We start from the raw sequence: 23,728 nt of genomic DNA, 5'->3' as shown, positions 1-23,728 counted from the left end.
CATCTATACTGTTAGCAGATCAGTGTTATTTCAGCCAATCAGCGCTTCAGTGTTGCTTCCTGTATTTTTCGTTCAAGACCAAAGTAATCGATGCATAAACGATCGCTCGCACCACCGCCGTCAGTAAATTAAACAGTAAATATCTATATCTAGTAAATATCTATATCTAGCTCATCCACAGCTGGTCTTCTTGAGGCAATAAGACGTTTTCATCACCTTGCTTGGTATTTGCAGGTGGCGGTAACTCGGTAGAAAATTTACAGTTACAATTACAGACATTGTTTTTGTATCGTGTATCTATTGCTCGGTGCTGGATCAGCTGACAGCTGGAGGCACGTGACTGAACCGATGGATGTTCTGTTTTTGTGACAGGAAGCGATCTGACAGCTTTTCCCCACATTTGACGCTTTGTAAACTCGCTTTCACGTAACAGAGATGAATCCGTAGATCAAAACTCTTCATCCCGCAGACTGTTTCTACGCATTCTGTCCGCTTGAAGTCCCAACATGATGGAAGCGGCTGAGCGGAGGGAGAACAGCCCCATCGAGGTGTCTGTGGTCCCGGGGAACCCAAACTGTGGGGAGGTCGCGGAGGTTCTTAAAGCGGAGCTGGCCCCTGGAGGCTCCCTGCTGGCCTGTATGGGGGTCCAGGGGAGGCTGGTGGTCTGGGACCCGGCAGACAGAGAGGCACCGCCGACCACACTGGACGGCTTCTACAGCGAGTGAGTCACAGCAGAGCTTCAGAGGTTCTGATGAGGCAGAAACAGATCAGAGTCCTCCACTACTAAACAATGAGCTGCCTCTGCCAAGCCTAAAACTTATCAGTCAACCCCGAAACTCTTGCTTGGTGTGTCTTGTGTTGTTTGTGTAAACTTGACCTCACCTGGAATCATGCGCCAGGCTCAAAAGTTATCAATCAAAGCTGTAAACACCCGAAGGAGAAGTGTGTGTAACTTATGAGGATGTTTCTCTTGCTCTTGATTGTTTTTCTTGTGAAGCTGTCCTGATGATGTCCTGTGAAAATAAGATTTGATTGATTGACAGGTATGTAGTCAGGGCTGAGTGTTCTCTCCTCCTGTGTGTGTGTGTGTGTGTGCTGTAGCTTCTGCTGGGAGGAAGCTCGTGCTGTCAGCAGCTTCAGGCTTCTTGCTGTGGGTTCTCAGTTTGACTTGAAGCTGCTGGAGGTGGAAGCAGAGCGATCGGCCTCCATCACGCCGCTCTGTGTGTCTGAGTGTCCTGCTGACCGGCTGCTGCAGACCCTCAGAGACCAGGAGGAAGGTGAGTACCACCATCAGTCACACACACACACACACACACACACACACACACACACACACACACACACATAGACGTAGGGCATTTATAAACAAATGAATCCAGAAATTATGGCTCATGTGTCTCAGTAAGTGTGTGTGTGTGTGTGTGTGTGTGTGTGTGTGTGTGTGTGTGTGTGTGTGTGTGTGTGTGTCCTCAGGTGTGTGTGAGCTGCAGACGGTGCGCTTGCTGTCGTTCACAGCTGGTCAGTGCTGCCTGCTGCTGAATCGTGTTTGGCTGCTGCAGCTTCAGACGGGGGCAGAGCTACGAACTGTTTCCTATTGTAACCTCCAGATGAGTGACAGAGGCACACACACATCTGTGCACGAGAGTGTGTGCAGAGGAAACCTGTTCACACTCAGCAACACTGGACACATCTGTATCCTACACACACACACACACACTCCTGTGCTCGCCTCCTCTCCTCTCCTCTCCTTGTCTCCTCTCCTCTCAGCAGTTGTGTCTTTCCTTTAACCCTTGCCTCTCCAGCGGTGTATGACACAGTGGACGGCAGTCTCCTGGCCTGTGTCGACCTCCCGCTCTATCTGAGCTCTGTGCTGGAGGACCATGAGCTGGGCTCCTCTCCTTCCTCCTCTCTCTCCTCCTCCTCCTCCTCCTTCTGTCTCCTCCAGGTATCAGCTGATCTCAGTACAGCCGTAGCCGTCTCTCAGTCTCACAGCGCCGTGGCGGTCGATCTGAACCACTACTTCAGGTACTCGCCTGAGGAGATGTAACCGTCTCAGCTCAGAATGGACGAGCTCCTTTATGAGTGAGAACAAATGTCCAGACGAGGTTCACAAGCTGTTTTCTTCTCCTCCAGGATTTATCCAGACCACCTGCTGTGTGCCGCCCCCCCTGTCCTCCCCCCTCTGAAGCCCCAGCCCCCTCAGGACCAGGACAGCCTGTCCAGCTCCAGCAGCAGCCTCACCGCCGTCACAGCGTCCTTCAGCGCTGACCGGTAAGTATATGAATGATATATTAGATTAGATGTTAGATATATGTCCTACTTTATTATTTTAAGTTCAACCTATTGTCACTTCCACACTGTGCATCATATCTGTACAAATCCCCGTGTACGTCTTAATCTTGACCTGCAGTTCTTGGGAAGCTCGTCTGGCCTCCATGTACAGCCGAGCCCAGCATGGCGTGGCTCTCTCTGGCTCCGCCCCCCCGCCTGCTTGGTTCTCCTCGCTCCCTCACCTGGAGTCCCACCAGGCTCTGTCCTCGGCCCGGCTCCCCCGCAGCAGAGCGCCTCCCGGTGGCTCGTCTGTCTCTTTCTGTGTCCCGGCGTCGTCCGCCCCGTCTCTTCTCACCGTCACCGAGTTCTCCGCCCTGCTGACCTTTGTCTCCCCTGGCAACAACCAGACCACAGTGGCCTTCTGGGATTTGGAGTCTGGGAGTTTGAGTTATCACCGGGCAGAGGGAGAGGCGGCACCGGTTGTGCGCTGTGGAGAGAAACAGGACAGACTGCTGCTGAAGAGTGAGACGCCTTTGATTTTGAAAGAGCAGGAGGGGGGAAATAAATGTGTCAGGGAATTTAATGGAACGGATATTCATCTCTCTCTGGCCCCCTCCCTCTGGCCCCCTCCAGGTTCTGGTCTGGTCCAGGTCCTGTTCCTGGTCTCTCAGCAGGATCTGCTCAGTAGGTTGATGTTGTTTGGCAGCGCAGCGACAGTGGATGCAGTTTGTCACCTGAACAGCTGGGGGCGCTGCTCCATCCCCATCCATGCCCTGCAGGTAGGAGGCAGCACTCACCTGGAGGCTGAGGACAGGTGGACCGTTATGTTAGCGGTACTGTGATTGATCTGTTCTGAGTTCTGTTTTGTGTTTTGCAGGCTGGACTGAAGAACCGTCAGCTGGACACGGTGGACTTTTACCTGAAGAGTAAAGAGAACGTGCTGAACCCGACGGCAGCGTTCAGCTCCTCAGACCAGACGACCTCCACGCTGACAGAGAGTGAGTAAGACCAGAAGGGCAGCTCTTAAAGGCACAGTACACACAACAACATCAGTCTGTGGGTTGTGGGACGTGATCAGGATGAAAGCTCATGGTGTGTGTGTGTGTGTGTGTGTGTGTGTGTGTGTGTGTGTGTGTGTGTGTGTTCTCCTTCAGGCGTGCAGCAGTTGTGTCCTGCGTTGGATCTGCTGTGTTCAGCCGTCAGAGACTCCAACAGTGAAGCTCAGAGCCGACAGTTCTCTGAACAGCTGCTCAACATCACCATCAGCTTCATCAACACACAGATCCGCTCCGTGCTGTCCAACACACACCGTAAGACCACACACACACACACACACACACCTCTGTCCTGTCCAACACACGACCTATGACCACACACACACCTCTGTCCTGTCCAACACACACCCTATGACCACACACACACCTCTGTCCTGCCCAGCACAGGTGTCAGTCATGTTGTCCTGTGGTGTTTGCAGAGGAGGACGTGTCTGTGCAGAGCTGTGTGGACGTGCTGGACCGATACGTCACTGAGCTGAGGAGCTACATGAAGAGGTTCCCATGGCCAACAGGGGGCGACACCTCCAACACTGAGTCTGCTGCTCCTGTTCAGGAGGTGCAGGAAAAGGACGAGTGGGAGCTGCTGCCTGCAGAGGTGACTACAGAACACACACACACACACACACACAGATTTATAATGATTTTAGGATTAAAGAAACAAAAGCTTTGGTGTGATAATATCTGACATATCTGTGTGTGTGTGTGTGTGTGTGTGTGTGTTGCAGGAGGTGGTCCGTCAGGCCATCCTGAGCAGTCAGATGCCCAGAGCTCAGGCGGTCCTGCGTGGACGTGGCAGGGCGGAGCAGCGTCTGTGGGCCCTGAGGATGGAGGGTCTGCGTCAGGTCCTGGTCTGCCTGCAGACCAGAGACCTGCAGACCTCCACCAGGCTGCTCACCAACATGGTGAGGAACCTGCAGATCTGATCTGAGCCATGATGCTTCCTCACAGGTTATGTCAGCTGTGGAGTTTTGGGTTGTATTTTGCGTTGTTGCCGTGGGGACGAGTGGCTGCTTCTCCAGCTGAGACCTGAGAGCCTCTGAGCCTCAGCCTGAGCCTCAGTAGGCTGTTGGTCAGTATCGTTGACGTGACTTCATCTGCTGCTGTTCTGCTTTTAGGGCTTCAACGTGAAGAAACAGCTCCACAGTATCTGCCTCTACACCGACGACAAGGACCTCAGGGAGTTTGTGGTGAGACTGGTATTTTGTACACACCCAACTTCAGCTTCATATCGTCGTATCACTTTATTCATTTAGTCATTCTCAAGTGACTTCATTCAGAAGATCAGAAGTTTGTCAAGTCAAGACCTCTGAGTGAAACGGGCTCAGAACTTATCAATCAACCCTAGTACTTTCCCCTTAGTTCATGAAAGGGAGGTTACATCGTGTCCAGCGAGAAAACAGAGCAGGCAGCATCGTTTCATTTCTCCTGAGTCTTAACGAGCCCCCGGCACCTCTGATTGGTTGACTGCTCAGGTGGAGGAGCTGATGAGGCGGAGTTACTTCACTGAGGAGGAGCTGCAAAGTATGACCTTCATCAGGGAGATGGAAAAGCTGGGTCCACTTCCTGCCTCTCGCTGCAGAGGGAACACCACAAAGCTGAGGTAATGATGAAGATTTAACCGTCCTCCTTACTCCCTCTTCCTCCTCTACCTCCTCTTCTTCCTCTGTACCTCCTCCTCTTCCTCTGTACCTCCTTACCTCCTCTTCCTCTTTGTGTTGTCTCTTCCCAGACGTGTGCAGATGTTTCACAGCGATGGTGGAAGAGCTGAGGAGCTTCTGGAGGAGCTGGTGAGGAAGACGAGCTCTGAGGAGCATTCAGGCCTGTGGAGGAACCTCAGACTGGACTGGGTGAGGAACTGGGACCAGAGCAGCCGGGCCGCCGTCCTCCTGTCCAGGCGTCACCACTCAGGTAAGCTGCTGCATCACCACACTCCTCAATATGGAAGAGAAACGATGTGGGAGTGTTAGATTGTTGAGTGTTTGTTGTTGTACTGAAACACTAGCAGCCATTGTTGCTATGCAGCCGTGTTAAAGAACAACGCACCATCTCTCCTCTTGCCTTCATCAGAGTTGACTTCCTGTGACCCGGCCGTGTTGTGGCGTTACCTGACTGCCCTCCACGACCAGCACCGGGTGGTCGATTGGATCCAGAACAGCGAGACCTCCGGCGCCCCCCTGTGGCCGGAGTTCACCCCTGAGCTGGTGAACAACCACACCGCCTGCAGCAGCTCCATGAAGGAGAGCATCCTGGACCTGCTGGCCAGGTACAGCAGCTCCTTCTCAGCTCTGAGGTCAAGGTTCAGCCTCAATGATCTGGAAGCTTCAGTCCAAATGCTTCTACTTCAACGTGTGTTGTGTCTGTGTGTGGTTGTGCAGGAGAGGTGTGTTCACGCAGGACGAGCTGTCTGACCTGGAGCAGCTGTTATGGAGGCTGGCTCAGGGTGGGGGGGTGATGGCCTCTTCACTTCCTGTCCCTCAGTATCGCTCGCCCCTCGGCCTCGACCTCCACGGCCTCTTCATCAGCTACTGCATGGACCACAGCCTGCAGTACCTGCTCTACACCTACCTGGACCAATACAGGTGTGTGTGTGTGTGTGTGTGTGGCTTTGTTATTCTTTATCCTTGTATTAGTGAGATGTAAAGTTGTGCTAATGATCTTGTCTGCATGTCTCCATCTCCTGCAGACTGACACCTAGGAACTGTCCCATGCTGGCCAATAGGAGCCTGTCTGAGAGCCAGCCCTGGTTTGAGATGTTGGTGAAGATCCAGGAGATCACCAGAGATCTGTCAGGTAACAGAGGAGCCCTGGATCTGCTCTGAAGGGAGGACCTGCACTCCTCCTTCCTTATCTGAATGAGGCTGTGTTGTGTTCCTCTGGTTTAACACTCTGTGTGTGTGTTTCCAGATCCAGGTCTGGTCTTCCGGGCCAGTCTCACCACTGCTCAGGTGCTTCTACCCGGTGGTCAGGCTTCACTCAGCAGTCTGCTGTTAGAGGGCCACAGTCTGCTGGCCCTGGCTGCCATCATGTTTGCCCCTGGAGGGATCGACCAGGTAAACATCACATGTAGACTCCAGACTCCAGACTCCAGGTTCTCCATGTGCAGGTGTGAAGTTGGGGCCTGAGCTGTTCTGAGATGTGATGCTAATGATGATTTATTTACTTTGTTCTGTGTGCAGGTTGTGGTTCGGGGTGAAAGGTCGAGCAGATCAGAGAGGACAGTGGACCCTCAGCTCCTGAAGATGGCACTGGCCCCTCACCCCAAGCTGAGAGCCGCTCTGTTTCCTTCTGGGCCCCGAGGACACACCCCCTCCTCCGACATCTCTGTCTACCACCTGCTGCAGGTAAACACACACCTGACACACACTGATTGATAACAACACAACAGCCTGTGGACCAATAATCAGCCTGGATCAGTAGGATCTGGATCTTGTGGTCCTAAAGTCCTCTTGGTCCATGTTTTCCAGTCTCTCCACCCTCTGGACCCGTCCAGGCTGTTTGGCTGGCAGGCAGCAAACACCCTGAACTCCACTGGTAAGCCCTGAATTCATTACATCATCATAATGAGCAGTCACTCGTTTCCCTGTCAACATTCAAACTCATTACAAGATGAAACTCTGTGTGTGTTGGATCTCCTGTTCTGGAATGTGTTTGTCCTCCACAGAAACATCGGAGCTGCCTCACTTCTCCAGCCCTCACCTGGTGAACCAGTTCGCCCTGGTGGAGAACCTGGACTTCCTGTACTACCTGCGTCACGGCCGCCCGTCCTTCGCCTTCGCCACCTTCCTGGTCCAGCATCTGAGCAGCTGCGGTGACGTCAGGCTGCTGTGAGTGCGACGCTCTGAACCTCCGTCTGTTCTTTCTGCTCCAAACCAAGCATCCAGGACTCAGCAGGCATCCAGATGTGAAAGCCTCCAGCTGTCTGTCACCAAACCAAGAGATGCATTTAGTTTAATGTGTTTACTTGAAGTTTTAAAAGTTTTAGTGTTAGAATGATGCTGTTATCTCTGATAAACTAACACTAACAACTCTCTCTCTCTCTCTGTCTGTCTCTCCCTCTCTCTCTCTCCCTCTCTGTCTCTCCCTCTCTGTCTCTCCCTCTCTCTCTCTCCCTCTCTCTCTCTTCCTCTCTGTCTCTCTCTGTCTCTCCCTCTCTCTCTCTTCCTCTCTGTCTCTCTCTCTCTCTCCCTCTCTCTCTCTTCCTCTCTGTCTCTCTCTCTCTCTCCCTCTCCCTCTCTCTCTCTCTCTCTCTCTCTCTCTCTCTCTCTGTCTCTCTCTCTCTCTTCCTCTCTGTCTCTCCCTCTCTCTCTCTCTCTCTTCCTCTCTGTCTCTCTCTCTCCCTCTCTCTTCCTCTCCCTCTCTCCCTCTCTCTCTCTCTGTCTCTCTCTCTCTCTCTCCCTCTCTCTCTCTCTCTCTCTTCCTCTCTCTCTCTCTCTCTCTCTCTCGCCCCCCAGGCTGCAGCAGACGTGTCAGCAGGTTTATAAATTTGCCCTGCAGTGTTTTAACGTTGCGTCTGTGGCGTCTGCGTCGGCGTGTTTCTACGAGCTGCTGGGAGTCTGCAGCCTCCAGCTGAGAGTGGACATCAGAGCCATGAACCTCATCCTTCAGCACAACACAACACAACAACTACACACTCTTGGTAAAGGACACACACACTGCAGGGACTCATCTACAAACTCATCTTAAACACAACACGCACAGACACAACAGCTGCGCAAACACACACTCATTTGCTCCTCCATGTCTCTTCTCATTGGTTGAAGGTGTGAAGCTGGCGGAGGCGGAGCCAGGAGCAGCAGAGCAGCTCATTGGCTTCCTGGAGGCAGCAGTGACCGTCAGCCTGGAGCAGAAGGGGATCAGCAGGTCAGCTAACCTTCGACATGACTGACTCTGGGCCAATCAGAGCTCTCCTGCCCATAACCCATAGTGTGTGTGTGTGTGTGTGTCAGGTCATCATACGAGGCAGCTCAGGAGTGGGCGTTGCCTGTTCAGTTCTGTCAGCTTCATGGTCTGAAGCTCAGCTCTGTTTACCCCGCCCACTGCGCCGCTGATGGCCAGTTCATCCACTTCCTGCTGTTTGTCCAACTGCACAGCTTCCCGCCCCAGCAGGTACACACACGCACACACACACACACACACAATCCACAACACTGTCACACAAATCCACCTGTGTTGTCACATTACGCTGTGTTGCGTTACATTAAACCAGTTCCTCCTCTTTACCCACACTTGTTTCTCCTTCCTGTCCTCTTCAGGTGAGGTCACTAGCAGCTCAGTTTAGCCCCGCCCTCCAAGGTCACCTGAGCCTGGCATTCCAAGACCTGCAGGTCTACGGTGACAAGAGGAGCGGGAGCCCACAGGAGCCAACCAGGCCCCTGAGCAGAGAGCAGGTGAGCCCGGGCAGTCTGGAGCACCCCAGGGAGCTGTTCCAGGTCCTCCTACAGAGCCAGGAGGAGTCGTCACCATGGAGGTACCTGCTGCAGGAGGCGCTGGAGCAACACTGCCCAGTGTTGGCCGTACTGGCTGCCTGTCACCAGGTGAACTCACAGATGAGAGTCTGAATCTTAAGGACAAATCTAACTAATTTATGACAAATGTTTGATTCTTTTGCATGTTTGGCTCACAAACAGGGGGTGGAGCTTCCTCAGTGCTTATGTGTGTGGGTGTTGACCTCAGTGGATGACGTCACAGCTAGGGAAGCCACCGCTCACCTAGCCGAGGCCCCGCACCACCATGAATGGACACTGCGCGACCTGTCAATCATCTGGAGGACGCTACTGGGGCGTGGCCAAGTCAGACCCCTCCTACAAGGCTTTGAGCTCTACCAGAGGGTAAAAAAACCAAAAGACAAGAAGAGAAGTTCATCTAAAGTGAACGAGAAATACCAACAAACAGCCAAAACCAACACCTGCTCTCTCTCTCTCTCTCTCTCTCTCTCCATCTCTCCATCTCTCCCCACTTTATCCATCCCCCTCTCTCTCTCTCTCTCTCTCTCCATCTCTCCCCACTTCATCCATCCCCCTCTCTCTCTCTCTCTCTCTCAGGACTGTCCCCTCGTTCTGGTCTTGAGGATGTTTGAGTTGTGTTGTGATTACAGGAATTTTTCCGAAGCCAAATCCAAACTCCTGACCTTCCAGAGGACGCTCATCACGGTTAGCTCCGCCCACCTCAGTGACATTTCATTAAAGAAAACATTTAAAATAGCATCGTGGCCTAATTGATGTGATACTCAATGTTGCTCCTCTTCCTCTGTGTTGGTCCAGCTGAGGAGCAGCAGTCCGGCGCCCCCTGGTGGCCTCCCCCTGCAGTGGGTGGAGAGCCAGGCCTCTGTGCTGCTCCTCACCATGCTGCAGCGCTGCTCCTCCCAGTACGACCTCCACCGACTCCTCCAGCTGCTGGCTGAGGTCGACAAACTCAAGTCCAACGGTAAAAGCGGATGATGATGGTGATGATAAGGAGGGAACATGTTAAATAGTTGACTTTTTGGACGATTACTTGGATAAAACAACCAAACTGCCTCATCATGTTTATTTTTTAGTAATTTGATTCATTTTCATGTTACAGGTCCAGACTTCAGGAAGCTGAGTCAGCTGAGTCAGTTGCTGCAGGGGTCAGAGGTCAGCCTCTCTCCGAGGTTGCTGCAGTGCAGTTCTTCCTCCGTCCAGCAGGAGGAGTTCCAGGCTGTAGTAGACGCTCTGCAGGCCAGGGGGCGCTACAGCCAGGCCAGGCAGGTCGCCCTGCTGGGCAGCCTGCCTGTCCACCACCTGCTGCTCCGACAGGTCTGATCCTCCAAACCAAACATCAGGCTTTACATGTTGGCCTCACAGATTCAGACTCACTTCTTATTTACTTTTAAAATTCTTTTTGCCAACCATGTAGTTACAGCAGGAGGTCAACTCCCAGAAGGCCATGAGGCAGTGGGCCAGGTTGGAGCCCCGGGTCAGTTTCTGGAAGAAATGTCACGAGCAGCTGAAGGCCGACAGCACCGATCCTGAGTTGGTCTCCCCCTTCTTCCTGTCTCAGACTGAAACTGGGGCAGGCGAGTCCTCAGTGAGTGGAGAGGCTCAGGCGGAGCTGCTGGACACACAGGAGCGCTGCCTGCTGCTCGCACTCGCGGCTCACTGGCTCTCCTTGGTCAGCCCGGCTCCCCTGGACCAGCTGGAGGACCTGGAGAAGAAGCTGTGGACCAGCCAAGTCCGCCATCGCGTTCTTGTGAGCGCCATAGAGAAGGAGAGGGTCTTCATCCTGCCGCCGCCCGCCGTCACGCCTGAAATGAACTCCTATGAAGTTCTCATGAAGGAGTTCTCATTCTCTAACATTTCAGCGCTAAATGAAGAAAGGTACCTGAGTCTGGAGGGACTCCCCGGTCCTGCTGAGGAGGAAGAGGAGCAGAGGAGCGACTCCTTGCTGAGTTCAGAGGAGAGGAGAGTTTTGGCTTCTCTGCTCGGTCAGCTGTTAGACGGGGGGAGCATCCATGAAGCCAGCAGGGTGTCCCGTTACTTCTCTCTGTACCACTCAGACGTGTGTGTGGTGCTTCGGTGTCGGGGTCTGGCCTCTGGAGAAGTGACCCCTCAGCCACAGGAAGAGGCTGCAGAACCTTCCACCATGAGGAACATCCCCAGCTGTAAGCTTCACACTCCTGTCAAATCATATCAGACACACCAACCAGAACCGAGTAGGACAGGGTGATGAAGAACCTTCTGGAAACCCCACTGCCTCCTGATGCTCCTCTCTCCTCTCTCTCTCTCTCTCTCTTCTCTCTCTCTCTCTCTCTCTCTCTCTCTCTCAGCTGCTTCACTCAGCAGCTTGTCGTCCTTTGTGATGTTGCCGCTCCCTGACGATCCCATCGCCCTCCAGCTCCAATTGCTGGTGGATCAGTGTCGACATGGCAAGAACTACTGCAAGCAAGTGGTCGGTCTCTACCAGCTCTCCAAGGTACAGGGACACCAGCTGATCCATCCCATAATACACAGCTTCAGTGCTCAGATCTTAACTGTCCTCTGTGTGTGTGTGTGTGTGTGTGTAGGAGCTGCAGTGTTCCTTCAGTCAGATCTGTGGGGAGGAGCCCAGCTCGGTCCTGGAGAAGCTGCTGCTGTCGGAGCAGCCGGAGCGTTTCAGGAAGGCCCAGTCCTTCATCAGGGCTCAGGGTCTCTCTGCAGACTCTGTGGCTGAGCTGGTCTCCTCTGCTTTGGTCCAGGCCCTGCTGGCCTCCACACAGGAGCTGCAGCCCGGTGAGATCAGGTCGTCTGAAGCAACACAGTCATAGTGAACTGAGAGCGACTCTGCGTCTTCATCCTGGTCATCAGCCACTAACAATATCTCTTATGTAGAAGCTTTGACAGCGGAGATGACGGTGTGTGTGTGTGTGTGTGTGTGTGTGTGTGTGTGTGTGTGTGTGTGTGTGTGTGTGTGTGTGTGTGTGTGTGTGTGTGTGTGTGTGTGTGTGTGTGTGTGTGTGTGTGTGTGTGTGTGTGTGTGTGTGTGTGTGTGTGTGTGTGTGTGTGTGTGTGTGTGTGTGCGCACAGAGAGGCAGGTGTTCAGGCCGTCTGAGGGAAGAGACTCGCTGGTTCAGCTGATCAAACTCTGCCAAGACCCAAACCTGGTCGGGGACAAACTTCTGGAACACATCGCCAATGTTCCACTGAGAGACCTGAGCTGCAGTACGACACACACACACACACACACACACATACATGTACACACACAGCGTTGCTATGTCGGTGTTATTTGAGTGTTTAATGATGTCATCCTCTCTGTTCCAGTTGTGGAGTTGCTGATTGTGGCCCATGACTGTTTCAGCCTCACCTGTAACATGGAGGGGATCGTCAGGGTGCTGCAAGCTGCCCGTCACCTTAGCCACGCCCACTTGGCCCCAGGCGAGCACTATAGCCTGCTGGTAAGCCCCGCCCACTGAAGCACACCCACTTTGGTCCCTGGGGGCGTGGTCACATAAACCCAACAAACATCGACATGTAAACAGGAAGTGTGTTTGTGCCCAGGTGCGTCTGCTCACAGGCATCGGCAGGTACAACGAGATGACGTACGTCTTCGACCTGCTGCATCAGAACCATCGCTTTGAGATACTGCTGAGGAAGAAGGTGGAGACGGACAGACGCCAGGTCAGACACACACCAGTCCACCTTCATCTCACCTTCAGATTGGATCTAACTTCACACTGAGTCTGAATGCTGATCCTGTTTCAGAGCTCCAGTCTGAAGACGGCCCTGCTGGACTACATTAAGCGCTGCATTCCTGCAGACAGCGAGAAACACAACATGGTGGCGCTGTGCTTCAGCATGAGGAGGGAGATCGGAGAGAACCACGAGATGGCGGCCAGGACGCAACTCAAGATCATCGAGTCTCAGCCCTGGGGTTAGCTCGCTGAATTGCTCAATCTGTGTGTAAATGTCTTTCTTGATGTCAGCCACAGTCTTGCTGAGTTGTCTTTGGTTTGTTTCCAGTGGTGACTCCTGAGCTGAAGAGTGCCTTGCTCAAGGTGTTGGCTTTGATGAAGGACGGTGCAGAAAGTTACTCCAAGGTACCTGAGCGACCGTCTCTAACTGTCCTACACCAATCACCTCCAACAACTGTGTGTATGTGAATGTGTGTGTGTGTGTGTGTGTGTCCAGGACTCGTGCGTGCGTCAGGCTAGCCGCTGCGTTCGGATGTGCAAGCTGGTTCTGCTTCAGCTTCACTTCCTGAACCAGGGGTCGGATCTGAGGGTGGTCAACCTGAAACCTGCAGAGATGCTGAGCGCCGTCATGGCTCTGCCCCGATGCTTCCAGGTGAGACTCTGCGTACAAACATGGACGTCTGAGAACAAAAATCATCTCAAAGGGAAAACAAAGTGGTTTTACTGGTGACGACGACGGTGACAGTTGCTAAGAGACAAACACACAGAACTTCCACCTGCTGTGATAGTGGTTTGTTTCTGAGCCTTAAAGGTTTGGGACTCAGTCTTGTTGTGTCTGTGGCTCAGGTGCTGGTGCTGGCGGAGGCGTACACCTACAGTCCGGACTGGGCCGAGGTTCTGTACCAGAAGGTGATCCTGAACGGAGACTTTGTTTACCTGGAGGAGCTGAAGCGTCACCGCCCGCTCACCCCCAGCCTGTTTGAGGACATCTTCAACAAGTAAGACGCCGCGGCTTAACAAAGCAGAGCTCCGCCAAGCAGCGTGTCCAATCTCACACACACACTCTGGTTCCATACGTGTAAAGCTTTGATCTAGCCTGTTGTTGTTGTTGTTGTTCCAGACTGGCCGGCGCTCCAGCTAGCGTTACTCCAAACGTGAAGCGTCTGCTGTCGCACTGTGACGATGCGTACAGTCGCTACAGGCTGGCCTATCAGCAGAAGCTGTTCGACGTGGCCAACACGCTGCTGCAGGACGCCAAAACTGCCAGTTACCTCAGCGACAGACTGGCCAGATGACCCAGCAGCTGATCCACTCATTGTTTACTGATCAAACTAATCACTCAGACAATTATGGATTTGACAGAAAGCAGTCGTATTTCTCTCTCATTAGTTTGGTGGCTGCATTTTTACCAGCAACACAGAAGAAGAAAGCAGTCAGTATCTCAGATAATACCACATTCAAATATGTATTTATAAGCAAATCTGTCTTCTGTGGAGATGAAATGAAGTAGAAGGTGTAATTTAGAATAATGTTTGTATTGAGAAATTAATACAGTGACTGAAATACTGAAGAGCTCCTGTCAGGTGATCACGCGCACACACACACACACACACACACACACACACACACACACACACACACTGGGATCCTAACTTTGAGTTTTAACATCAATATGAATCAATGCAGATGTTGATAAAATGATATTCTGAGTCAAAGCTGCTTTAAATTCTGTATTTTAAAGCTCAATCCTCTACAATTGTTTTGAATAATCATGAATTCCTTTTATAAACTTAATAAAGTTCACATCCCTTTTCTAAAATCTAAATTGTCACTTTATCACAAAATAAACGTTGCCATGAGTTAAATGATCCAGGCTTGATGACATCATGACTTTTATACTTGCTTACATACTAAATGTATTTTTCTTAGGAATGTTTTAGTTTCCTTGTGCGGGTTGAATTGTGTTGCAGTACCTCATGTCACCGTTAGAGGGAGCCTAGTTACACTGTTGGTCCAGCTGATCTCATCCAGCTCACCTGTGTTTACGGAGGTTTAGATAGATCGATACTTTACACGCGGCTGGGACTTTAGATTAAAAAATGAAAAGTTTCCTGCGTGTTTGACGGACAGGAGAGTGTTCATCAGTGTGGAGACGTGAGGAAGACGAGCTCGTCATTCAGCGCTAATTAGCAAGTTTATCATGAGATTCTGTCAGGCTCAGCTGAGAAGAGCCGAGCCTGAGTTCTAGAAAACGGCAGGAAATCTCAAACGCGACAACATTCTGATGACATGAAGACATTCTGGGCAGCGATACAAGCGTGACAACACGCACACACTCTCAACTCTTTCATTCCTTACTTTGTCCTCTCTCTCTCTCTCTCTCTCTCTCTCCCTCCCTTTTCCATTCACTCTCTTTCATCTTCCCGCCTCTTCCTCCTCTCCTTTGGTTTTGTTGGATGAATTTGGGGGCAGGGAGGAGCATCCCGTCCCCAGAGCAAACCCTCTATTGATCTCTCTCTGTCTCTCTTCCCCCCTCTCTCTCTCTCTCTCTGTCTCTCCCTCTCTCTCTCTCCTGGAGGACAGAGCTCAGAGTCAGTTTGTGTCTCTGACTCACTGCTGCTGCTGGAGATGGACGCTCGGATCTTCATCGCTCACATCCTGATGTTCTGCTGCCTCATCAACGGTAAGCTCATCACACACACACAGACACACACGCTCTCCCTCTTACTTTGTAGTTTAGAGGGAGAATCATATTTCGGTCACACAGAATAGAAGTAATGAATCCTTAAAGTCTGATCATGTGTTTCAGATTGTTCCACATCATTTATTTTATTGTTTTAGGCTAAAAATCACGCAACCCAAACATGTCTTAGTGTCTCACTTCAGCTCAGATGTGTTACAGGAAGTTTCCTTTAGGTGTTTAGTTGTTTCATGTCGGTGTTTGTGTCCATGTGACCTCTGACCTTTACTGGGGAAGGTCTGCTGGTTTCTAGCAGCCTGGTCCAGAGGAGAGCAGACCTGCAGCTCTGTTTGACCCGTTTGTTGACCTGTTGACCCCTCAGCCTCTGACCTCTGACCTCAGCTGTAACATGAATGACCTCTCTAGTGTTTGACGTTATGGCGTGGGGGTGTCTCAGGCTCTCAGCAGGGGGTCCATCAGCGCCGCCTCTACAAGGAGCTGATGAGGAACTACAACCCGTTAGAGCGACCGGTCAGCAACGACTCCCACAGCCTGACCGTCCACTTCAGCTTCAGCCTGCTGCAGATCATGGACGTGGTGAGAACACACACTTCACATCACTCCTTTGTGTGTGTGTGTGTGTTTGTGTGCGCTCAAACTAAACACAGAGTGAGAGGCTTTCCCTTTTCTCTACAAACAACAACTTCCATGTGGAGGAAATGATCTCGTCCCGTGAAAACGATGATTCAGCTCCTGCCGTCTGCTTCTTTCATCTTCTCTGTCCTTCCTCTTCATCCTGCAGTGAGGCGTGCTCCTCCTCCTTCTAATCTTCTCCGTGCTTGGCTACCTGAGAACGTATTAACAGGCCCACATTCATCACACTGACGTTCTTCTTATTCACGGCTCCTCTGCAGTGAAGCTCCGACGCTCATGATTCATTAAGAGCCACAGAGACGCCGAGCACACGGAGGCTTGGGCACAGAAGCTCCTTAGTTCATTAAAGAGCAGAAAACACTCACGGGTTTGTGTATGTGTGTGTGTGTGTTTGCAGGATGAGAAGAACCAGGTGCTGACCACCAACATCTGGCTGCAGCTGGTGAGTCGTCTTATAAATAATTTGACCTGACTTGGTGCGTCCTCCGGAGAGCTTCTTCTGCTTCTTCTGTCACTCTGTCCACCCTTAAGCTCACAGCTGATTCATAAAGGAAGAACTCCACTCGGAGGACTTGATGGCGTCTTTGCCTTCATCGGGTCCTGCTGCTGTTTGCAGTGTGATGAAGCTCTGATCTGCTTCCTCCCCGGAGACGCCACATGTCCTCTGCGCAGGAACAACTTCTCTTTTAACTTCATTTAATTGGGCATCCAACTCCTCCTCCTCTCTTACCTCTTCTTCCTCCTCCTCTTCCTCCTTTTGTCAATCATTCGTGTTCCTGCAGCTGTGTGAGTTCATTTGGAGAAGTATTTTTCCTTATGGGGCTTCTAAAGGTTTAAAAATAAAACTTAATCAAAAAATTCTCCTTAAGTGTCCACACGTCTTTTAATTAACTAAAATCATTTTATCATATTTTCAGGAGTGATTAAGTTCAGCACCAGCATGTGTACGGTGTAGGGAAGGAAAATGTAATGTCCACATATGAGGACACAGGGTCTCAGGAGGTTAAGATTAATTTGATCTTCAATGTAGATGTTATTTATCTCTCCACTGGAAACACGTGGTTTAGATGTCTGTCTGTCTGTCTGTCTGTCTGTCTGTCTGCCTGCAGTACTGGACAGATTCCTACCTGCAGTGGAACGCATCCGACTACCCAGGAGTCTCCAACGTCAGATTCCCAGACAGTCAGATCTGGAGGCCGGACATCCTGCTGTACAACAGGTAGACAACACCGCCACACACAGGGGTCCACACAGGGGTCCACACAGGGGTCCACACACAGGGATCCACACACAGGGGTCCACACAGGGGTCCACACACAGGGGTCCACACACAGGGCGGGTGTTACAGGGCGATGTGTGTGTGTGTGTGAGATACCTGTGTCTCTGTCCTCCTACAAAACTTGACGGCCTGATTTAATACACAAATAAAACACTGGTGTGCGCTTAATGTTGATCTGTCTCTGTCTCCCTGTCTTCGTTTGTCTGTGTCTCTGTCTGTGTCTCTGTCTCACTGTCTTGGCCTGCCTGTGTCTCTGTCTGTGTCTCTGTCTGTGTCTCTGTCTCACTGTCTTGGCCTGCCCTGCCTGTGTCTCTGTCTGTGTCTCTGTCTCACTGTCTTGGCCTGCCCTGCCTGTGTCTCTGTCTGTCCTCGTCTCTTTCTCTGTCTCTTCTTCTGTCCTCAGTGCTGATGAACGTTTTGACGCCAGTTTCCACACCAACATCCTGGTGAACTCCAGTGGTTACTGTCAGTACCTCCCCCCAGGTAAAACAGCCAATCAGAGCAGGACTCTGCTGAGCCCAACCCCGTCCAGCACATCACCTACAGACACACAAACGTTTCTACAAATACAAATGTTTTTGATGCATCTGCTGAGCTCGTTAGCAAGCGCGACTTGATGCTCCACACCGCTGTGCGAACGGGTCGTGAAGGCAACGCCACAGGTGGAGCTGCTGATTGGACAGCATGCTCCTGCCGCTGCTTGGCGTAACTCGGCTGGACATGGTGTCGGGTTTAGTTAGGTTTATGTAGGGGTGTGTGTGGCTGTGTGTGTGTGTGTTTGGGGGGGGGGTCAGTTGGTGGAGTTTATGGTCCTGATGGATGAGGTCTTTCTCCAGCTGGGACACAGCTGATTGAGATGAAGTTGTCAGAGTGACGACAGCGACACACAGAAACACAGGAAGAGAGACAGACAGAGAGAGATCCGATTGAATGCAGAGTGAACTGTTGACACGTTTGTCCTCGTGGTGGCGCTGTAGCATCCATCTGATTACCTCATGACCCTGCTCCGCTCCTGATCTCTAACCCGTCTCCTCCTCAGGGATCTTTAAGAGCACGTGCTATATCGACGTGCGCTGGTTTCCGTTTGACGTGCAGCGCTGTGACCTGAAGTTTGGCTCGTGGACATACGGGGGCTGGTCTCTGGACCTACAGATGATCGAGGCGGACATCACTGGATACATCGCCAATGGAGAGTGGGACCTCGTGGGTAAGTGACCAAGTCAGCAACTTCATGCAGGAGAAACACAAGTTCATCCTGTTTAGCTCACAAAACATCCAGATGTTTGAGTCTGGAGGCAAAGCTCGCAATTTACCTTTAAGTCTGTTTGAACTCTCCACCATGGACGCCTTCTACTGAACTGCTTTGGAATTCTCATGAAGAGCCGGAGAACCTGGGCCAGGGAAAGGAACATCTGGGGTAGTTGCATAGCATTCTGCCTTCACAACCTGGACCTGGATCAGCAGTGAACCCCTGGATCCGTGTTCCATCCCTCACCTGTGGTCACAATCTTTGGCATCAGGATTCAGCCTGGTTGCCGTGGAGAAGGTGCCAAAGCTGGAGCCTGGAAGCACAGATGCCTACCACAGAGAACCTCTCAGTCTCAGAGATAGATGCGAAGAGTTTTGGGCTCATGAAGCTGCTGGGGTAGAACCAAGGAACCAGCGAGCGGAGACGCTTCACACAGCAACTTTATATATCTAGAGGAGTAAAGAGAGGAATCTGGAGGAGAAAACAACAGGAAGAACTGGAAGAAGTGATGGAGGAAGTGGTGAGGAAGAGCAGAATGCCAGTGAGTGTTCAGTGAGCTCCAGCCAAAACAAACACTTTGTCTTAATGATGCTGTCAAAACATTTTCAGCCGTTAGCGATTATAAACAGATTCTAGAAGCACCCAACAGCTGCTCTGAAGCTAAAGTGCTGAGCAGATGAAAGGCAGCCGGCCGCGTCTCAGCAGAGATGTTTGATCTGCTGCTGCATCCCAGCTTCTTCTGGTGATTACCAACAGAACAGGAGCCTCACGCTGCGGACGGAGGGCTGGAAGCTGCTGAGGCCAGATGGTAAAGTGTGTGTGAGTTCAGAGCCTTGCAGTGTTTCCAGAGGATCAACATGAAGGTGCGGAGGAGCCCAACGCTGCTTTGGTCTTTGGTGCAGAAAGTTTAAAGAACTTTTTCAGGCAGGTTTCAAAATTTTACAAAAAGTGAAGATGTTGCTGAAAATTCTGCATTTTTTATTTTATTTAAGAGCTTAAGACTCTTTGATGATTCCCTTGTGTTTTCACCCATTGTGCACTGTGTCATGTACGAGTGTCTCTGCTCGTCTTTGTCTTCATCTCACTTTACTGTGGAGTCGTTGGCTCATCTGGATGCTTCTGAGCTCAGCGGTCGTTCTGCTCCTCGCCTCCCTGCAGGAGGGAGACACTCTTACATTCTTCTCCTGTGGAGGAATAAATCACTTTTCCGAGTCGTTTGTGGTGAAATGGCCCTTTACTTTCAGCTCCAGCAGCTCAGCTGATGAGTTTACAGAGTTTAACTGAGGGAAACGCCTCCCTCACACACACCGACACACACACACACACTGAGCTGTTAGATGATCTGTAAGATGACCACAGCCTGTCTCTCTCACCCAGAGGTTCCTGGTCACAGGAACGAACGTTTCTACGACTGCTGTAAGGAGCCGTACCCTGACGTGACCTTCACCGTGGTGATGAGGAGGAGGACGCTCTACTACGGACTCAACCTCCTCATCCCCTGTGTCCTCATCTCCACACTCGCTCTGCTCGTGTTCCTGCTGCCGGCCGACTCTGGAGAGAAGATCTCCCTGGGTGAGGGCTCACCTGTGTGTGTGTGTGTGTGTGTGTGTGTGTGTGTGTGTGTGTGTGTGTGTGTGTGTGTGTGTGTGTGTGTGTGTGTGTGTGTGTGTGTGTGTGTGTGTGTGTGTGTGTGTGTGTGTGTGTGTGTGTGTGTAAAGGACAAACAGTCTGAATGGATCTTCAGCAGCTCCAGAGCTCCATCCAGAACTGATCACACAGTATTGATTATTGATTTACATTCAGATTTCCTACACTAATAAAGAGAGAGATCATCCAGGTTACTATGGGAACTTTACAAGGTCAAGAGGTCAGACTATAAAAGTCAAATGTAGGCTGTAAGCTTCTGAACATCGCCGTGGCAACCGTCGTATCCCTGAGTGCTAATGAGCAGACGCTTCAGACTGAACAGGTCCTCAGGAGAATAGTAGCAGTAAAGTAGCAAAACAAAAGATACAAGGGTCGATTGATAAGTTCTGAGCCTTACCTTGAAAGGGAGAGACACACAGACACACACACACACACACAGAGGTACAGCGACAGAGAGAGATCCTAAATTCTCAGAAATATTTCAAGACACTCTCTCTGTCAGGAGGTAAAGGGTCAGAGGTCAGAGGTTCATAATAAACAAACTCATCGATACAAATCAACAAAACCTGAGAGCTCATTTAGAGAGCCCAAAGGAGCACTAATGAGTATTGGTGCATCATAAAGCATGTTTATAGACGTGCTGTTGTGCTGTTAGTGGCTGCTCGTTATCTGGGATTGCATGGGGCTGAGACATGAAGGAAGGAGGAATGAAGGAGGAAACAAAAATCCTGTGGCATTTGCCGTGCGTTAAGTATCCATCAAGATGTTAACAAGGCTGTACCTGTCTTGCCCCTCTGCAGGTATCACAGTCCTGCTCTCTCTCACTGTCTTCATGTTGCTGGTGGCTGAAATCATGCCGGCCACGTCTGACTCTGTCCCTCTAATCGGTGAGCGCCTCACTCTCTGTTGATCACTTCATCTCCTCCATCATGTCACTCATCTCTCTGTCCCTGTCAGGCCTGACCTCTGGTGGTATAAACGGGTAAATACAGGGCCTTCTGCTTTGGTTGGCTGTGATGACTGTAGATCAGAGATTTGTATACAGACGAGTGTCTGACCTTTGACCTTTGTGTTTCAGCCCAGTACTTTGCGACCACCATGGTGATTGTGGGTCTGTCAGTCATCGCCACTGTTCTGGTCCTCCAGTATCATCACCACGACCCTGACGGGGGTCACATGCCACGATGGGTCAGTCAGGCGTCCTATTAGAACAGGAAATATGAGGTTAAGACATCTTGAGAGGTGAAAGCTAAAGGTTTTATCCCAGCAGCTGGAGTGAAAACGTTTCAAACAGCTTCACTCCAGATCAAATGTTTCACAGCAAAGTTCAACATTCAGAGAGAAATCCAGCAGAGACGTCAGACACCAAAGGCAGAAAATAGACCAGAATGCAATGCAGCTGCAGGAGAGTTCAGCTCATTCAACCAAACACAAGAAGATTTAGTTCTATTTTTGGATTCTCCTCCTCAAAGGCCTCAGACTGTGACTGATGTTACTGCTCAAAGTTAAGCTCTATGAGAGAGGAGGGGAGGAGAGGAGGAGAGAGAGGAGGAGATGAGAGGAGAGAGAGGAGGAGATGAGAGGAGAGAGAGGAGGAGAGGGGAGCAGGGAGAGGAGGGAGGGCAGAAGGAGAGGAGAGGAGGAGATGAGACGGGAGGGGAGGGGAGAGAGGAGAGGGGAGGAGGAGATGAGAGGAGAGTTGAGGGGGAAATAGTGGAAACGCAACATTATTTGAAACTAACTGAGCTACTGTCAAGTTACTGAAAAGTAGTTAAGTCGGTAGCTTCACTATAAGCTAAACAAACACTGAAGGCCAGTTTGCCTCCTCTGACTGCAGCAGAGCAGCTCACTGATACTTCTCCTCTTCTTCACCCTCTTTGTCTCCCTCTTTGTCCTCTTCATCCTCTTCTTCTTCCTCTTCATCCTCTTCCTCCTCCCCTCCAGACTCGGGTGCTTCTGCTGAACTGGTGCGCCTGGTTCCTGCGTATGCGGCGTCCTGGTGAGTCAAAGGTCCGCCTGGCGTGTCCCCACAGCGCCGCTCATCACCGCAGCAGCCTGTCCAGCCTGGAGCTCAGCATCAGCCAGGGGGCGCTGCAGCATCACTCGCAGGTAACCAATGGCAACCTCCTTTACCTGGGCTTCCGCGGCCTGGACGGGCTGCACTACCCCTCCCCGCCAGAGCCCCAGCTGCTTTACTCCGGCACGGTGGGAGGCGAAGAGGAGGTGCTGAGGGCAGGGGGAGGAAGAGGAGGGGGAAGAGGGGGAGGAGGCGGCCCGGGGAGCTCAGCGGTGGAGGCCGAGCTGAGTCTGATCCTGGAGGAGGTGCGGTACATCTCCAGGCGTTTCCGCAGCCAGGATGAGGAGGAGAAGCTCTGCAGCGAGTGGAAGTTCGCTGCTGCGGTGATCGACCGCTTGTGTCTGGTGGCGTTCTCCGTCTTCACCATCCTCTGCACCATCGGCATCCTCATGTCGGCTCCCAACTTTGTGGAGGCCATATCCAAAGACTTCTTTAGCTGAGGAGGAGCAGAAGAAGAAGATGATGATGATGTCATGATACTACAGTTTGATAATTAATACACTTGATTAACATAAAGTGACACACGTGAAACAAATAAAGCAGAAATATTTCATGTAGGTTTCTACGTCCTGTGCTGTTTTCATCGCGTGGATTATTTTCCTACCCGTATTCTGACAAGGAGGCGGAGTCAAAGCTACAGATACTCAGTTGATCCATGTGTGTGTGTGCTTCTATAGTCTGAACCCACACAAACCAGAGACAGAAGCGAGACATTCTGCTGTCGTGTGTTCTGGGTTCAAAGGGGTTGATTGATAAGTTCTAAGCCTCTCTGATGCGGAGGTGATCTGAGCTCGTTTCATTCATCATTATTATTATTGTTGTTATTTATATGCCTATAGATTATATGCTGTGTTTGTACATGTATTATTAAATTCTTTGTCATGTCTCAAGTCGGAGTAAGTAACGTGACTCGAGGCCACGCCCCTGGGATGTGATGTTTATGGCAATTCTGAGGGAAAAAATATGAAGTTAATTTTTTAATATTGTTTTGTTGGTTTAATTTTTGAAACAATTTGTATTTGTATTGATGAGTTTGTTTATTGTTTGTTGTTGCTAGACGTATTTGGAGAATGTAAAACACAAAAACATGATTGTTACCATCCTATAAAACCTGAGTTGTGTGTTTTTGTTCATAAACTTGTCACACAGTTGGGTGACGGTCAGGAGGAGAAGCAGGAGGTGTCGGTGTCTTCTTTTATTTCTGACAATAACGCAGGTGTGTCCGGTTTCACCTCTCCTCACCTGTCTCCATGACGTCACCGGCCGCTCCGTCCCGTACCTCTCCGTGTGGTCCTCCGTGTGGTCCTCCGTCTGTCTGCGGCTCTCAGGATGGGCAGCGGGGCTTCAGCTGGAGAAGCAGCCCGGCCGGAGAGGCTGGAAGGCGGCGAGCCAGAGCCTGAAGCGACCGTCAGATCCTCCACGCCAGACGGACACAGCGACGACACCCTGCAGGTAAACAGCGGCACGGATACATCTGCTGATTATTTCACACCTAAACCTGACTTTGTTATTTCCAATTCTTCATGTTTATCCCTCAGACTTTAAGATGTTTGCAGCAAACACTGACATTAGAAACTAAATTGATAATATATAAACTTCCCTCCTTTAGGTGTTGAGCTCTTTCATGTCAGTGTTTGTGTCCATGGGACCTTAAGTGGAGAAGTCGGAATGAAAAAGTTCCTGTTT

At 51.1% G+C, this 23,728-nt stretch overlaps 2 protein-coding genes across 3 annotated transcripts; both read left to right on the top strand.

Moving 5' to 3' along the window:
* Window positions 1-85: 85 nt before the first annotated feature.
* spg11 (SPG11 vesicle trafficking associated, spatacsin) lies at window positions 86-14,324 on the top strand. Of its 2 annotated transcripts, none has more exons than XM_076171704.1 (40): window positions 86-721; window positions 1,102-1,277; window positions 1,474-1,692; window positions 1,803-2,025; window positions 2,134-2,271; window positions 2,411-2,793; window positions 2,905-3,050; window positions 3,149-3,269; window positions 3,426-3,581; window positions 3,746-3,921; window positions 4,052-4,228; window positions 4,442-4,513; window positions 4,799-4,926; window positions 5,056-5,234; window positions 5,394-5,616; window positions 5,702-5,905; window positions 6,010-6,116; window positions 6,231-6,376; window positions 6,503-6,667; window positions 6,791-6,857; window positions 6,988-7,150; window positions 7,778-7,962; window positions 8,087-8,186; window positions 8,273-8,432; window positions 8,579-8,860; window positions 8,954-9,154; window positions 9,368-9,475; window positions 9,587-9,749; window positions 9,888-10,102; window positions 10,203-10,947; window positions 11,113-11,258; window positions 11,350-11,554; window positions 11,849-11,983; window positions 12,086-12,219; window positions 12,323-12,442; window positions 12,527-12,695; window positions 12,785-12,861; window positions 12,953-13,108; window positions 13,303-13,454; window positions 13,577-14,324. In XM_076171704.1, the coding sequence occupies exons 1-40, from the start codon at window positions 507-509 to the stop codon at window positions 13,749-13,751; spliced, it is 7,212 nt and encodes a 2,403-aa protein (XP_076027819.1). In that variant the 5' UTR covers window positions 86-506; the 3' UTR covers window positions 13,752-14,324. The 2 variants fall into 2 exon arrangements, with proteins under 2 accessions (XP_076027819.1, XP_076027828.1); XM_076171713.1 differs by having other exon boundaries at window positions 87-721; window positions 5,394-5,589.
* A 760-nt stretch (window positions 14,325-15,084) lies between these two features.
* On the top strand, window positions 15,085-22,482 carry LOC142989828 (neuronal acetylcholine receptor subunit alpha-7-like). Its single transcript, XM_076139528.1, has 10 exons — window positions 15,085-15,139; window positions 15,594-15,733; window positions 16,188-16,232; window positions 16,900-17,009; window positions 17,473-17,552; window positions 18,109-18,276; window positions 19,696-19,890; window positions 20,766-20,852; window positions 21,044-21,153; window positions 21,910-22,482. The coding sequence occupies exons 1-10, from the start codon at window positions 15,085-15,087 to the stop codon at window positions 22,480-22,482; spliced, it is 1,563 nt and encodes a 520-aa protein (XP_075995643.1).
* Window positions 22,483-23,728: the final 1,246 nt, after the last annotated feature.

The sequence above is a fragment of the Genypterus blacodes genome, unplaced genomic scaffold (genome assembly GCF_046128005.1).
Source record: "Genypterus blacodes isolate CSIRO-AG114 ecotype Tasmania unplaced genomic scaffold, CSIRO-AGI_Gbla_v1 ptg000015l_1, whole genome shotgun sequence".
Taxonomy (NCBI): domain Eukaryota; kingdom Metazoa; phylum Chordata; class Actinopteri; order Ophidiiformes; family Ophidiidae; genus Genypterus; species Genypterus blacodes.
The sequence above is the reverse complement of the archived record's forward strand: the minus strand, read 5'-3'. Positions and strand labels throughout refer to the sequence as shown.

Coding starts and splice junctions, on each gene's coding strand:
- spg11 (XM_076171704.1), top strand. CDS start 507: ATGATGGAAGCGGCTGAGCGGAGGGAGAACAGCCCCATCGAGGTGTCT. Junction 2,026..2,133: donor GATCTGAACCACTACTTCAG/GTACTCGCCTGA, acceptor CTTCTCCTCCAG/GATTTATCCAGACCACCTGC. Junction 8,861..8,953: donor TACTGGCTGCCTGTCACCAG/GTGAACTCACAG, acceptor GCTCACAAACAG/GGGGTGGAGCTTCCTCAGTG.
- LOC142989828 (XM_076139528.1), top strand. CDS start 15,085: ATGGACGCTCGGATCTTCATCGCTCACATCCTGATGTTCTGCTGCCTC. Junction 15,734..16,187: donor TGCTGCAGATCATGGACGTG/GTGAGAACACAC, acceptor GTGTGTTTGCAG/GATGAGAAGAACCAGGTGCT. Junction 21,154..21,909: donor GGGGTCACATGCCACGATGG/GTCAGTCAGGCG, acceptor CCTCCCCTCCAG/ACTCGGGTGCTTCTGCTGAA.